This window comes from Lepisma saccharinum, chromosome 10 (genome assembly GCF_977018435.1).
Source record: "Lepisma saccharinum chromosome 10, izLepSacc3.1, whole genome shotgun sequence".
NCBI lineage: Eukaryota > Metazoa > Arthropoda > Insecta > Zygentoma > Lepismatidae > Lepisma > Lepisma saccharinum.
This window is the reverse complement of record NC_139238.1, coordinates 29,064,925-29,081,901: the sequence shown is the minus strand read 5'-3', so window position 1 is coordinate 29,081,901 and position 16,977 is coordinate 29,064,925. Positions and strand designations below refer to the sequence as shown.

At 36.2% G+C, this 16,977-nt stretch overlaps 1 protein-coding gene across 5 annotated transcripts in view; it reads left to right on the top strand.

The window, feature by feature from the left end:
• The window catches only part of Sulf1 (Extracellular sulfatase Sulf1), a 140,433-nt gene that overhangs the window by 58,505 nt on the left and 64,951 nt on the right, over positions 1–16,977 (top strand). For all 5 annotated transcript variants that reach the window (XM_083129681.1, XM_083129680.1, XM_083129679.1 and 2 more), the window contains exons 2-6: positions 3,797–4,190; positions 9,336–9,575; positions 10,689–10,840; positions 13,286–13,455; positions 14,533–14,683. In XM_083129681.1, coding sequence (XP_082985807.1) covers positions 3,887–4,190; positions 9,336–9,575; positions 10,689–10,840; positions 13,286–13,455; positions 14,533–14,683 — 1,017 coding nt within the window. In that variant the 5' untranslated portion in view covers positions 3,797–3,886. The remainder of the gene's footprint in view (positions 1–3,796; positions 4,191–9,335; positions 9,576–10,688; positions 10,841–13,285; positions 13,456–14,532; positions 14,684–16,977) is intronic.

Below are 16,977 nucleotides of genomic sequence, written 5' to 3'. Positions count from 1 at the left end.
TACGACGGCTGTACCGGGTTCGAATCCGGGCCTGGGTGTTGTATGTGAGTGATCCTTCCTCAGTTTAATCCTATCATCATCCTCATCGTCGCGACTAGCTAAAGTGACAGAAAAATGTAAAATTGCTATGGCGTAATTACGGAATTTTATGTCATATTTTCTTTTGCATATCTTGGTAATTTTTTTGACGCCATAAAAACCTTAGTCCTTATAATTGTAGTTCCTTACTATGACAACCCGCGAACTGTAACAGACGGATTAAAACATCTAAGCTGACGTTCCTGATGAAATCAGGAGGATAACACGGTGAAAAAAGATAAGAAATTCATGTTGTCGAAACTCAATACAGAGACTACCCCACCTTTTCCTCACCCGATAAAAGCTCTGGATTTAATCCAAGGCAGACACCACTCGACAAGGAAACCTACTTCGGGATCTAACTCAACACGGAACTTCCGATGTAGATCGCGGCTTCGTCCATTCAGTTTTTTCTATCCCCCCCTCTCATTCCCTCCCCCGTTTGGGAACAAGTTTCTTCCATTATCCGTGCCCATTGTAACTTGCGAATTATTGACACGTGCGGATAACCTTGTTAGGGATTCTCTCTGTTGTGATCATTTTTTTACCTTTTTTAAAAACTCCCCTCTTGGTGATGCTTTAAAAAATCACTAGCCGTGAATGAAAAATCACGCCCACTGCAGTGAGTGCTTTAACGTAAGTACAGCAAAATGCGATATTTAAAGTGATCACTGTTCTTGTCACCATCACGGGAACTGAACAGTGAATGACATCATCTTCAGGCACGTATCTAGAAATATATTTCAGGGGGATGGGTAATAATAGTAATAATAAATGTTTGGATTAAAATAATTATATTAAATAAAGTAAATACTACTTAAAATATATAAATTAATATTATATTTTTATCACACGAATAGGTAAAAAGACTGTTTAGGAACAGATATAACAGCACGTATTCATTAAGTAGCTTACCTGTATAATTTGTATAGAAACAAGTGGCATGACAAATAAGTTAATGTAAAACAGCTGCAAAATTGAATATTTATTGAATAAGAAAAAAGGATTAGATCCAGTTCGCAAAAAGTAAAGATCCTGATTAATATTTTGTGCACATTATTAAGAAGCGGAAGTTGATGACCTAAAAAATATAGGTATATGACCTACAGAATGTCCTAAAAAATTAGGAAAAATGACGTAAGAAATGCAAAAAATGATCATTAAATTTATGAGTTAAAAATTGAAATGAAAAGGAAATTAAACAAAATGCAATCTTTCTTTAAAAAAAGGCAACAGATGATATCACATGCACATTCAATTAAAATATGCAACGAGGATTTCCAATGGAAACAAACGAATAATTTTAAAACAATTTAATGAAAAAGTCGTAGACACTGAATCAAAAATATTACCAAAATGGAAGAAGTGACAAAATATGACTAAACAATACACCGAATATTGCAAAAAATGCCGAAAATCGGGGAAAATGACCTAAAACCTGAAAATTGGCAAAAAATGCAAACAAAATGCACTTTAAAATTACCTTTTTTGGGTTCTAGACGAAGTATAATATTGTGTGTATCTAATGGGCATCGTGTCAGAGATGTCAAAAAAAAAGATGACATTTCATCAACTTCCGCTCCCTACATATTATCAATGGTGAACTCTGAAGACGCCCAGATGTCAACGTATCTTCTACGTAGTACACCCTCGCAAGGGGGTAGGGAGCTTATGGGACTACAGCCCATTCCGAAATTGTGAGAAAAACAAAGATTTTCAAATGAAAGCAGTAAAAAAAACTCAGGGAAAACGAAAGCAAACGCCCTGTAAAATGACCCTCGATTACCATTTTTATCTTTGAACGACTTTTAATGACCTAAAAATCACCAAAATATGCAAAATAAAATATGCTCTTATGACCTAAAATTTACAAAATATGCACTATAATTTGAAGAATATGGCCTTATAACTGGACTGTTTCAAACTTCAATATCTAAATGCTGAGATATTTTCACATACGTACCATTTTCAGTTAAATTTGTGAGCCCTGATTAGCAATGCACAATTAAATTTTCAAATAAAAAATGAAAAAGATTTTGCTACAGTCCAAAGAAAAAAGACTCTCGAGTAAACATGCGAGTAAGAACGAATCCACTTTGAAGATGACTGTATATTTCTTGAAAATGCAAAAATATGCTGAATATGACCGACAATCCGTCAAAATATGCTCTATCACGCAGAAATGGCCAAATATGCCCTTAAAAAGCACCTTAATTTTATTAGTTTCTTCACAATATGAATTTCTATGTTCTGGTAACACATCACCCTTACCAAATAAATAAGCTAAGTCATAAAAATCCTAGCCTTACTCATCATCATTCATCCCCATCATCGCGATGAGTCAAAAGTGGCAGAAAAGTGACGTGAAATAAAACCTAAATCCAAATCCAAATCCAAATTCCAATCTCATTCTGATGTCAGTATGAAACTACGTTCTAATGATTGATTGATTTGCTTTATTTTACTTCGCTTTTTGTGCCACTTTTGGCTAATTTGCGAAGATTAGGATGAGTGATGACATGATGAAATTGATGAATGGACACTCGCAAACATCCATGCCCATGCCGGGATTCGAACCCGGAACCGATGGCGTCGTAGAGCGATGTGCTAACCACTCTGTCACGGGGGCCGGCAAAACTACGTTCTAAAGAAGTCTTTTAAAACACTAATAAAAAACTGTAATTGCATTGTGTCAGATATTTTTGTTTTTGTTTCGGGTGTTCCAAATATTTTTGCGAGTAATTTCAGTTTTTTTGTTTGTATAAGTCAAACAAGTTTTTGTGAAAGAAATGTAAACATGTGGTGCAGTTTCCTGATTTCCTATATGCTGCTCTCCCTACCGACAACAGCAAAGATAACAACACAGATACGTTTATCTGTGATGATAATAGTAGGCAAATTGCCCATCGTTATTTTCATTCCTTATTCTACATCCTGCGTTGTTTCAAGAAAATGGAATGTTGATGCGAAGCAGATCTTGTCCTCTGCTTATTAATGTTTTTGCTTCAATTCACAATCACATTGTGGAAAGCAGACTGAATAAACCTGGTGGTGGACACTTCGTCAGTGATTAGAAGTAACTAGTTCCTTGAAACAGAGTTGCAAGTAACAGTTACTATCTGAGGAATTATAACTGTAACTATACGTACTTTTAAAAGTACGCAGCTGTAACTGTAACAGCCATTTCTTTTCAATGGAAGTAACGTTATCAACAATTACTGTTATAGTTACTTTACGACACTTAAATTCTTAAATTGAAATTGTGTAACGTGGGGAAGAGCTAAATCTGGCAACTCTGTTTCTGTGTTTTCTCTGGATGCTAAAGCAAAATAATTTTCCTGGAATCTCCTAGGCAAGGAAACTAGGCTCCGTTCCATGCTAAATTTAAAACATCCATACTTTATTGCAATTCGTTATTATAAGTTACACTCTAAGACTTCAATTTAATGTTCTATGACATCATTTATTTGTTATAATAATATAAATATTAAACATGTAAGTTTTCATATGTATATTTTATTACAATGGATGATCATTGAGTGAGTGACATTAGTTTGCAAAATAAAATCCAGCAGAAAGTAACCGTAAAAGTAACTAAAAGTAAGTGTAGTTACTTTTAAAGAGTAACTTTCGGAACTGCACTTTGCCTATTATTTTTGCCGTTGGGTGTACAAATTATATAGGCTACTTATTTCATGTTTATTTTTCTTACTTTCAGATTCCATTCCTGCATCAAGAAAATTTCAGAATGCAACTAGACAACCAGTCAACATAAAGGCACCATCTCGAAGAAGTACCATCTTTGAATATGGGCAAAGCAAACATCATCGTCCTGGTCAGTTTGCAGGTACTGTTTCTGCTTCTAATCGTGAACTCCCGAAGGGTTCCAAGGAACAATCATGGTATCGGAAGGAGGTCACATGATCTCCAGGAGCCTGCAGAAGAGGAAGGTGTTTCTCCGTTTGAACAGCAGAGGTCACCGTCGACGCCAATCCGGCAGGACAAGCGGAGGAGTCACTGGCGCGAATCCCCACGACGACTGCTCCCATATCCAAAGGAACGCAAACCGAACATCATTCTCATCTTGACTGACGATCAAGATGTTGAACTAGGTAAGTTTCAAGCTAAAACAATGCGCAATTAACACTGAACATATTTATTTTTAAATTGTGATACTTACTCAAGGGTGGGACACACACACCCAACACCACGGCCATATACAGAGCGATCCATTGAAGTGTACACCGCCTCGTCGGTGTTTCCGCTATCGGCAAGCGAAGCGCTCGCGGCCGTATGTCGACACTGTAGAGGTAAACTGTCCGTGAATCAAGCGCGCAAGTTTCCGTAACTAGTTTGTTTATTTACCAATTTATGAAAGAAGGTGCTGAAACTGGCTGCCTTCGTTGTCCACACATTTTTAACACCTCTGGATGAAGTTACCCATAACTCGCTGCAGTTCCCGTTGATTATTGTTGGTAATTTCTTGGTTGATTTTATGTTTCAGTTCTTCCAGTGTGTGTGGATTTGATTGTATACAGCATTTTTAAATCTACTCCAGAGTTAAAAATTGCAGGAGGTTTGGTTCCTTAGGTTGAAAACTTCCCGTCTCCTGAAATTTAGTATACAGACATGTTTGACGACATGGAAAGTTTACACCCGGGAATCTTTTTTCAAATAGCCTTTGAGTTAACACATGTGAATCATAAATATATACACGATGTGCAGTAGAAAACATTTGCTGAGCCATAACACACTTTGCTGTTGAATACACTAGGGTGACCATAATATTTTGTTCCAGAAACGGGACATCCCAAGGTCAGTTTACACTCCCCCCCCCCGCGCTTTCTGTTGTTAAAGTATGGATCCCATAAATGATACATCATAAACAATAAATGAAATATGATCTCCCGTTGTATTATAATTTCGGCATGACTTACATAGTGTTTCTGATCTCTGACGCTGAAGTTAAGAAAGGAGTGCCAGAAGTATTCATAAGTAGATGATTCCATCTTCGTCCTGAAAACATCTTCATTCTTTACCTACAGTTCATAAAACTCCTCACATATCAGCAGTGTGGTATTTAAGAAATTTCCAGAGGAGGGGGGGGGGGTTTCTACTGACTGTCTAGAAACAGCATGAGATAATGCTTTATATATACACAGAGCATTCCCTGACATTCGCTTCGAGACTCGGCGGCAAGCGGCCCGGCATCAGTACTTGTCTTTCCCGGTGAACGGGTCCGCGACAGTCACTAGAGTCGGTTATTAAAATTACAGTTTTCATATTGTGTACTAACCTTGACTACAGAAGGTGTTGAAAATGATGTCCCTCTGCCGCGAGTGCTTCGCTTGCCGATACCGCAAACATTTACGCGGCGATCTACACTTCAATGGATCGCATTGTACGTACATTGCGATCCATTAATGTGAGGGTTTAACCGGGTTCAAAGCTTCAAACTCCTTCCATTGGTTTAACTAACATTTTGCATTAATTGAATAATCGTATAAACATTTGATCAATCAGTATAATATTTAGAATCATTACCAATATATCAATATCATTGTCGATTTGCAATGGTGGACAAGTGGTAATAGTGAACAAGGAGAATAATAATATATACCAAAGAAAGATGCATATCTGACTACCACGTGCAAAAAATCAGTTGTAATCTATCAAGCAGCTGTTTACTTCTCGTGATCGACTGACTGATACAACCAACAAAACCAAGTGAAATGAGGAGAATAATAAATATTAGAAATATAGTAGGGTCATTCCATGTCAAATCATCCAGAATTTTCTGAAAATGTCACCCACCATCCCCGATTTTGATGAAATTTTGTATACTTATAGAATTTTTAATGCTGAATACAAAAATGACAATATTTTTTAGATTGGTCAATGGGTTCAGAAGTTACGCACTTTTGAAAATCTCCATGTACGCCACTTGCGGCTCCACTTCGAATGACACGCATTATGTTATAAATGGTAGTATCTTCCCTCAGGTTTGCCGTAGAAACTTCAAGTTTCTTTTCTTTTGTTCAAAATAGTGTAAACTTTCATTTTAATAAGGTTTCAGATGATTGTATTAATAACCATGTATTTTTATGTATAGTTTCATGTATTTTTTAGAAGAAAAAATTACTAATTTCAAGAGCAAATTTCGTGCAATGCCCCCCCCTTCAATTCCCCCCCAATTTTATATGTAGGTAGCTCAAAGTGTGTACTAATGCCTGATGGAAAAATTGGGATGGGCGGTTCAGAGACAGGGTGATAAAAGAATCATTTGCATCAAATGACATTAAAAGTTAATCTTATTAAAAATGCTTATGTATTTAGCACAAAGACTGAAGTGCAATATGTATTAAGGTATAATATTCAAAATTTCTGTTCACTATGTGTGAAGATAAGCATAGGCGTAACCTGGCGGGGGCAAAGGGAAGCATTCGCCTCCTCCAATATTCATAAATTAAATTAAATTTACAAATAATAATTGCAGCGGAACCCCGATTTCAAGTTCCTTGATTTTATATGAAGTTAGAATTAATAATACACATTGGTGCTGATTGAAGTTTTTCCATGGAGATTTTGCCATGTACCACAGAAACTCTTGTGACGGCCTAGTTGGAACAGTTGAAACAAGTGCGGCAATGATGTACCAATTAGAAATAGTATTCAAGGCATAAATTTCTTATTAATCATGTAAGGTGCAATGACAAAACGCGCAGTACGATTTGTCAGCGATTGCAAAGTACTAAACAACAGAACCAGGAAAATTAAGTATGCACTATTTTGAACTTAGGCTACAGGTTCGGTAAGTTACTTTTTACAAGTAACTGAGTTACAGTTACTCATTTAAAAACTAACTCAGTTACAGTTACTGGTACTTTGAAAGTAATTATGAGTTACTTTACAATTACTGTGAAAGTAACTTACAGTTAATGATCATGAAGACTTGAGTGTTTTATTTATGTTTCTAGTACATAATATGCCTTCATATATTTACATTACTGCTGCAAATAAATGTTGGAACACAGAGTCAGCTTTGCTTGAATGATTTTAATTAAGAAATCATTAGTATGCTAACCACGGTATATTAAATATGGTGTCATTGATTCCACTTGCACCTATTTCTTTCTCCTCCATTCCAAGATCAACAAGGTCCACTCCTTTGACAATGACATTTTCCTTGCTTGAGAACCACATTCCAAACGAACGCAGCAGACCACCAAAAACACTGAAGTTTTCACATGTAATTAAAAATGAATTGAAGTAAAGCGTGGATGTTCTAAAGTCAGCATGCAACAAAGCATAGCTTTCAGGCCAGCAATTCCTAAATAAAAAGTAACTGTTACTTGCAACCAGTTACTTCGAATCACTAGTTGTTTAACACTCAATGCAAAAATAATAAGAGCTGATGAAATAAGTTTTGTGTAACTGTGTGGTTTGACTGTTGTGAAGAAGTTTCTTTCTGAATTCCAACTCTAAACAGTTATGTAGTAGCTTGTGTGTGTGACTAAAACTTGTTTGTAAGATTGCTTCAAAAGTCCATGGGAAAAAAAGGAAATGCAGCAATTAAATTCTTGCATCCACTTGGCCCATCAACTTCCTACTACTGGCCACAAAATATTCTGCGTCCAGTGGACATTAACAATACAAATGGAAGGACATACTGTATCTACTTAGTGATAAGTCAAACACTTTAGAGTGTTCGAAATGGTCAAAATATTCCTCTAAAATGTGAAGGTCACAATCCTACATGAAACTTTGGCAATGCATAGAGTACAATAGTGTAAGTATTATTAGTACTATATTCATGGGCGTAACTTGGGAACTATCTTTGGGTTGAAAGAATCACAAAGTTCTCCATCCCATAAAAATAGTGTCCAAGATTATATGCTAAATACATTTGAAAAATCACAATTATTACTCTTTATTTGTTTGTTCCTCAAGTGCCAGAAGGTTCACAATATATATTTAACTGGCAAAATTCTAATTAATCTATAAATTTTGGAGGGGCCAAATGCTTCCCTTTGCCCCAGCCAGGTTACGCCTATGCTTATCTTCACACATAGTGAACAGAAATTTTGAATATTATACCTTAATACATATTGCACTTCAGTCTTTGTGCTAAATACATAAGCATTTTTAATAAGATTAACTTTTAATGTCATTTGATGCAAATTATTCTTTTATCACCCTGTCTCTGAACTGCCCATCCCAATTTTTCCATCAGGCATTAGTACACACTTTGAGCTACCTACATATAAAATTGGGGGGAAATTGAAGGGGGGGCATTGCACGAAATTTGCTCTTGAAGTTAGTCATTTTTTCTTCTAAAAAAATACATGAAACTATACATAAAAATACATGGTTATTAATACAATCATCTGAAACCTTATTAAAATGAAAGTTTGCACTATTTTGAACAAAAGAAAAGAAACTTGAAGTTTCTACAGCAAACCTGAGGGAAGATACTATCATTTATAACATAATGCGTGTCATTCGAAGTGGAGCCGCAAGTGGTGTACACGGAGATTTTCGAAAGCGCGTAACTTCTGAACCCCTTGACCAATCTAAAAAATATTGTCATTTTTGTAATCAGCATTAAAAATTCTATAAGTATACCGAATTTCATCAAAATCGGGGATGGTGGGTGACATGGCCTGGATGAATTGACATGGAATGACCCAGTACTCTCTCAGTACTTTGCGTCGTACTTCAGAATTTATCTTTCCTTTGCACTATCTGAATTTTATTCGTACTATCACTGCAGTCGCTGAACGCTTTGTATTTTACTTTTTACAGTTCTACATATTGTTCATATAAAACAGTGCAAGTGTAGGTTAGAATTGATTCTCGGTGAGATTAGGTACACGACCGAAATTTGGCTTTCCCAACTACAACTTCTAGATCTGCCACTGTTTAGATTGCAATATCAGAATGAGACAAGACAAAATTGTGTGAAGTTTCATTTTCATGCATACCCTATTTTCGATTGATTGATTTGCTTTATTTTACTTCACTTTTTGTGCCACTTTTGGCTAATTTGCGAAAATAGGGATGAGTGATGACATGATGAAATTGATGAATGGACACACAAACATCCATGCCCAGGCTGGGATTCGAACCCGGAACCCCTGGCATCGTAGCGTGATTTGACACTGGGCTGGCCCTTAATTTCGAGTTTGTCATATTATAGGTATGGAACTATTTATTTGGATGATCACTTCATTAATAAATAACACTTCTAATTCCAGGTTCAATGAATTACATGCCTCGAAGTTTGCGCATTCTGAGAGATGGAGGAGCAGAGTTTCGTCATGCATATGTAACTACTCCAATGTGTTGTCCCTCTAGAAGCTCACTGCTAACTGGCATGTATGTACATAATCATGGTGTCTACACAAACAATGATAACTGCTCAAGCCCTCAGTGGCAGGCCACACATGAAACTCAGACATTTGCTACATACTTATCTAATGAGGGATACCGCACAGGTAAGCTGCTAGTGCCCAAAATATATATTTGCCTCATTTAAAATACATACCTTTATTTATGTAAAAAGACTACACTTAGATATCTTTAATTGTGAGACTTGTGTAATGTGCAAGTTACAGACCTCTAACTAGGCAGCCATGGGCCTGGCAAGTTAGAATGTTACGTTCGAGCTTATCCAATGTCGATTGGAAGATACCAGGAATATTTGAGATAATAGAGAATCAGTTTGATTTTATTCACTGGCTAATACTAGTACAGAGCTGTATGTTAAGTAAGACGTGCAAAATGTTGCAATGTTGATATTTCTAAGGTAAAAGTGCACACATTTTAAAAATAACAATTTGATTCATATTGTGCATGCACGTTCCTTCTGAAACAGAGTGAAAGAAATCTTGATTGGCTATGTTTATCATGACTGTGGAAATGACGGGAGGGGCTTTGTCAATGGATGATATTCAGTGAACAACTTTCCCATACAATTCACTGCACAATATTTCAGGCATACAGATCAGATTCTGCATTGAAAACATGCCAGGTAAATATTGTGCATATGGTTTTTGCCAAAATGATTCAATGTATGATTATCATGATCGTGTGATGAATGTGTGCTCTTTACCTTTTCCAAAGCACTACAGAAACTGTGAAAAGTGTGTAAAGTGGTTAAATGCAAATGTTCTCACTGTAAGAAGGCTTCTCATACACTTCTCTTAACACACACAAATCTGTTTGCCCAATTTATCCCAGAGTACACTGCATGATGCCCTGAAATTGAATATCATCCATTTAATTTAAGGTGGCTGAAGGGTGGACAAAATATTTTAATGTGTGTTCTGCTTCAATGGTCATGACTAGGCACAGTGAAATTTCTTGAGTGGAAAGGCCCAAAAATTGTGACTACAATTAAAAATTGTGTACAAGCTAAGTTTGCAAGTACTAGAAATAAAAGAAAGAAGTTTATATGTTGGATAGATATGGCACATTATTTATTTGTATGAAAAATAATATATTTTCCATCATAAGGCATTTATGTTAGACAATTTGTTATTGGTTTGGTTCTACAAATGGATGCACACATTTACATTCATGATAAAGAAGAATTGTCTGTCTTTCAGGTTACTTTGGGAAATATCTGAATAAATATAATGGCAGCTACATTCCTCCTGGATGGCGAGAATGGGGAGGTCTTATAATGAACTCTCGTTTCTACAACTATACAATTAACAGAAATGGCAAAAAGATGAAGCATGGTTTCGATTATCAGCAGGTAATGCAACAGAGGAACTGTTAGAGAGCAGGGTAAATGTTGAATTCAGCAAGTTGTCTTTTACCTGTAGGAACTAAATACCTATATATCAAACATGCGACATGAACTACTTACTAACTTCATTAAAAAAATGTAACTTTACATAATTATATATATTCATTACATTTTGTACTAATCAAGCAGTTCTTGTAGTTCTGGAATTAAACTCTGGAAATTAAGTATTAAGTCTAAGTTTCTAAAAAAAATATTTAAAAAACACTAAACAGTGATAAGATCGAAAAACTGAAACTCAAAATATGTAAACGTCCACTAGCAGTTTTAGCATAACTGTTGAGATATTTCAAGCAGAACAATACTGAAGGATGTATATGGGGGGGGGGGGGGGTCTGTACTTGTTTGCCGCACCTGCCAGAGTGCAGGAACACAAGAGGAAACACAGCACACATAAAAGTTCTGATGTGCCAACTGATTCCTGCTGGCATTGTCAAAGATCAAATGAAGCTATGGGCAGTAGGAAGTGCAGGAATATACTGGTCTTCCATCGTAGCCAGTGGCGGCACCAGGATTAATTATCTAAAGGTGCTGAGGGGGTTTGGAATGAAACTTAGGGGGTGCGATGTTGATTGATTGGTTTGGTTTATTTTACTTCACTTTTCTACCGCTTTTGGCAATTGCGAAGATGAGGATGAAATTGATGAAAAGACACTCACAAAGAACAACAATACTCAGTCTGGTATTCGAACTTGAGAACCCTGGCATCGTAGCATGGTATACTAATCACTCCGCCACGGAAGTCATCTGGTGCGATGTTGAAAATAAAGAAAACATGAAACTTTCATGCATGCATTATTTCAAATTCCAATCAACTTTTAGTTTGCTTCTATGTATGAAAGTGTGCCAATGAAACTGAAGACTACCAGTGACTTGCTTCATTTTTGCTTGCTTTGACCACAACAACCACATGTTTTGTAATTGTAAGCGAACAAAGCTTGTTCAAGGCAGGCCAATAACATACATTGTGTCTTGCAAGAGAAGAAACAATTTTTAACAATATTGCTGATGAAAGAAGATGACATGTGGTGATTCTCTGTATAGACTGCCCCAGTACAGGAAAGTAAATGCGGCTTCTCTTTCAGATTAATGACAGTGGTCTCATTTCAATACCAAACTATTCTAGGCTCATGGCGTTAATTGCAAAATGACATTTCAAGTTAATAGGGGTTCTGAAGGGGTTTTGGAAGAAAAGTAAGGGGTGTGCAAGCACCCCTTTGCACCCCCCACTCCTGGTCGTAGCAAGCCTCACAGCTGATATCTGGAAGTTGTGAAGAAGTTCTATTTTTGTGTGTGCTGTGATTCCTCATGTGTTCCTCCTCAAAGACAGGACATGGTTTTAGAAGTTATATATGTAAAATGAAATTTACACTTGTATGCACACTTACACACTTTGTTTTATAATATGATATTTGTTTTCTGTGGATTTGATTTGATTTTGTTATTTAGCGTCGCTTTTATGCCACTTTTGGCTAAATGCAATGATGAGGATGAAATTGATGAAGGGACACTCACAAAGAACACTCATGCCTATGCTGGGATTTGAACCTGGAACCCCTTGCATCAATGTGCATTGTGCTAACCACTCCAGTTCAATAAACTTATGTGAGGAAAATGATTTTGTGTTGACAGTATCTATGAATATTAATGTATAAGTAAGGACTTGACTTTTCACCAGCTGTAACTAAAAGTAGTTTTGTTATGCTATAAATTTTCACATCAATTTCATTTGCAGAACAGTTCTATCCTACAAATTTTAAGGACTTCAACTAGAAATACGCTACATATATGAAAGTAGGCTGTTATATGTATATTTTTGTGTGATTATTTTACCCCTTTTTGTGCGAATATTAAAATAATAGTTTAATATTATTATTGCATCTGATTAGTTTCTGGAATACTTCCATAAATATAATTCTAAATACATGCCTGACATAGACATCATTAGAGGAGGTTCACATCCCCCCACCAATAATAATAAAAAAATGTGTTATGTATATGTAAGATATTGGTGTATTATGCAGCATGTCACCCAAAATAACTCAAAGGTAACAATGTACATATGCCTGCTAGTACTTATCATTAAGCACTCTTGTCTGAAACAGTCTTGTGTTACATCACAAATATTTGGTCAGAATTCATAAGATTATTCTCTTGAAAGCTCTCGTGTGGAATTTAAATAGTTCTAATTACACAGAATTTATATCTTAAAGACTTTCATAAATTCATTGCAGTGATGAACATTCTAATTATTAGTTTATAAAACCCATTAGTTATAAAGCTTTGCTGTGTATCGTGTTTTGCAAATGAAGATATATTTTTGTGCAATAAAAGAAGGAAACATGTTACTCAAGGGAATAACTTCAAAAAGTATTTTTCTTATCAATTTTGCAGGACTACTACCCAGATTTGATTGCTAATGATTCAATCACATTTTTACGGCAATCAAAACAGTACTTTTCCAAGAAGCCTGTTATGCTAGTGCTAAGTTTCCCGTCCCCACATGGCCCTGAGGATTCTGCTCCACAGTACAGCAGTATGTTCTTCAATGTTACCTCGCACCAGTAAGTCTAATTCTTAATGAAAGCTCATTGCTGAGTTGTATAGCTGCCTGCAACAACTGCGAGTTGTTTGTTTCCAGGGTTGGGTATTTATTAGGGCTGATCCATCAGTATTGGAAAGTATCAGCTGGATTTTATGTACCGATGCTGACTGATACTTATTCAGAATTTTGGTCTTTTGCAAAATTTGAAGTTTCCACATATTTCACACTGATATTGTGTAAAAAACTGTATTTTTATGATTACATAACACATATTATAATATTTTTATGTAATTCTTGAATATTTTAAATGAAACTAGTAAATTAATGCATGTAGTCGAAATCCAATATTAATTAGTACTTTGAACAACTTTTAATTGCTACAATTTTCAAGCATTGCTATTGGTATCGGGAATTGGTAAAACAGTATCACTGTCAGTATGGGTATATGTTCAAAGTGGTATTGACACATCCCAAGTATTTATGCATACCAATACATAGCAATGAAAATGAATAGATGATTATGGTCTGAAACTACCAGGACGAATGTTTACACATATATTTCTATGATTATTGTCCCATTGAAATGGTATTTGATATTCTCTATATTCGAGCATATCATGCTTGAGCGTGGGAGATTCGATAGAGTATTTTCGAGCGAAAGTGGTCCAATGCAGTACTCTACCGTGGAGCAAGGCTGTGCATAGCAGAAGATAAGGGGAGAAAGTGAATTGGCAGAGCAAAGCAGTGTGTGCTGCTGCAAATGGCTGGTAGCCGCACTCACTTCCATTCTGACGAGATGGTCACCACTTGCACAGAGACTTGATTTTTTGTTTTCTCCCTCCAGAGATTCTCGGGACAGAGTATGGAAGGAATTCTAAGGATATGTAATTTTTCAGAATTTGGAATATTATAGGGGTTTTTCCGAAACCATGGGCCAAAGGTTCAGCCAAGTTAATAGCAACACTGTGTGCTCCTCTACTCTTTGGGGGAGCCACTGCTGATTATTCCTAAAAATAAATATTTATTATGAAGATATTTGTGCTTATGTTTTCATAAATTTGAACAAGAGAGTTAATTATTTTCTTTTATTTAACAGTACTCCAGCCTACGATTTTGCTCCAAATCCAGACAAACAGTGGATTTTACAGGTTACTGAAAGAATGGAACCAATACATAAGAAATTCACAGATATTCTTATGACTAAGCGGCTTCAAACACTACAGAGTGTAGATATAGCTGTGGAGAAGGTAAGCTCGATTTCATCTTTCTATTATTATTTTTAGAAATAATAATTCCATAATGTATTTTGTTCTAAATAATAATATTTGAGTGGCTCAGGGGTAAAACTTGATAACTCACACTTGTCTTGTCATCTGTGTAGTACCAAACGGTACGTTTCCGGACATGGGTTCCTTATCAATACTTGATCTACTAAGTCCCCTCTACAACCCCTAGAAGTGTGTAATAGGAATTCTGAATCACCCTGTAGATATCTGCGTAATTTATTTCATCATTATCTGAATAATTCAGATATCCAGATAAGCCTCGTTTGCGTCACCCCCGGAATAGATCCTGTGGATATCCATGGTGTAAGACACACCAAAATGTCATTAATTGCTGTGTAAAACATAACTTGCAGTGCAAAAATGAGCGATGGATTTTCCACTGCACTGACAAAGGAATAGTGCCAGCAATAAATGGTTCAGTACGTTAACAGCATTGATCATTGTCAGTATATAGGATCTCACCGGCAAGAAAGTTTTCTGGAATTACAATTATTTTTGCGATAATAATTTTAAATTCAAAATTACTATACATCTAGAACACTCAAGTTTACACGATTTTCTTCAATATATTTTATCATACTGTAAAAAGTACGTTCGAGTTATTGACTGCAGAAACGACAATTTTCTTTATTTATTATACATACTTTTCAAATTTATGTATTTTTCCTACTTTCGCGTCACTTTTCTGTAACTTTTGCTAATCATGACATCATCATCATCATCATCCTTCGCTTTTTCCTGCCTCTGGCTGGGTCGGCATAGAAGTCAAGCCTCTCCATTTTTTCCTGGTCTTCCACCACTCCTCTCGTTCCACGGGGTTCCAATCTTGTTCTCTTCTCCTAACACTCTCCACTATCTGCTCTTTCCACCTACATCTTGGTCTCCCCCTTGGCCTTATTTCCAATCCTTGTGCATTGTATGCTCTTACTGGTAGTCTTTCTGCATCCATCTTCTTCATGTGTCTGAACCATCTCATCTGTTCCTGATCTTCTTCTCCTGAAGCTTCACCACCCCCACTATCTGTCAGATCTCCTCATTCCTTCTTGTCTTCCCCAATATACTCCTTAAAAATTTCATCTCCACTGCCTGCATCTTTCTTTTATCTCTCTCTGCCATTGTCCAAGTCTCTGCTCCATATGTAATGATTGGCACATAGTATGTGTTATATATTACCTTCTTGCATTTCATAGGCACATCCCTGTTCCATATTAATCTTCGAACGCTTTGATATAGTCCACCACCCATTTGTCCTCTTCTGTTTACTTCCTCATCTAATCTTCCACTTCTCTCAATCATGACAATGAGGATGAATGGTTTATTTAATTATTCTCTTATCTGTAGTCGCTTTCTGCCACTTTCGGCTAATTGTGAGAAGAGGAAGAATGATGAATGATGAGCAGTGGGAAAAGAAGGAGCAGGAGGATCCCATCCTCCCAACTTGGCGCCTTTCCTAGTTTTTGTTTTGAGTACATTTTATGCATAGATAAGTTGATCGAGACCGAACCACTATGTGCCTCTGCTGGGTATCGAACCTGGGGCCCTTTTGTAATCCATTCAAAATGCTGCTTTCATATCAGTCTATAAAAAATGAAATATTTATTCTCAAGAAAAATATGTTGATGTGAACATAAATACGTAATCCTACCAATTTTTATTTGTGCATAGTTGTAATCATTAACTTGGGTAACACCCTAATTGCAATATTCATACATCAAATTTGAATTGATATGCCACTTGCATAGGTACGTTATTCTCAAAAATTATAGTAAAAATAAGTAACTGAAGTAACAGTGCTATCAAAATTATCGAATGACGGAAATTTGATAATAAATAACAGAATCTATTTACCTGTAGTAGGGGATTTTTTAACATCCATATGGTTGTTTTTATGTTTTTTTTTATGCAGAAGTAGCGCAAAAAGTAGCGAGGAGTGAACAGGAGTAGCGTAGCAAGCTACTTTCTGGTAAATGGAGCCATAGCTGTAGCGAAGCTACTTTTAAAATGTAGCGTTCCGATCACTGGACAGAACGTAATGGACGAACTTTCACTTGCATTTTTCTCGGATTCATTCTTTTGTGGGTCATGAAGTTTTACTCCCGAGCTGCTCATTCAAACTGAAAGTTGGTTATGGTTTTATTTCCAATGTAAATTTACTGATCACTTCATTTTCAGTGTCTTTCAGACTATGCTGCTTTATACTGTGGCAAGATTATAGTTTACAAAGCAGTGCTGGAAGTGAGGGGGTGCAGGAGGAG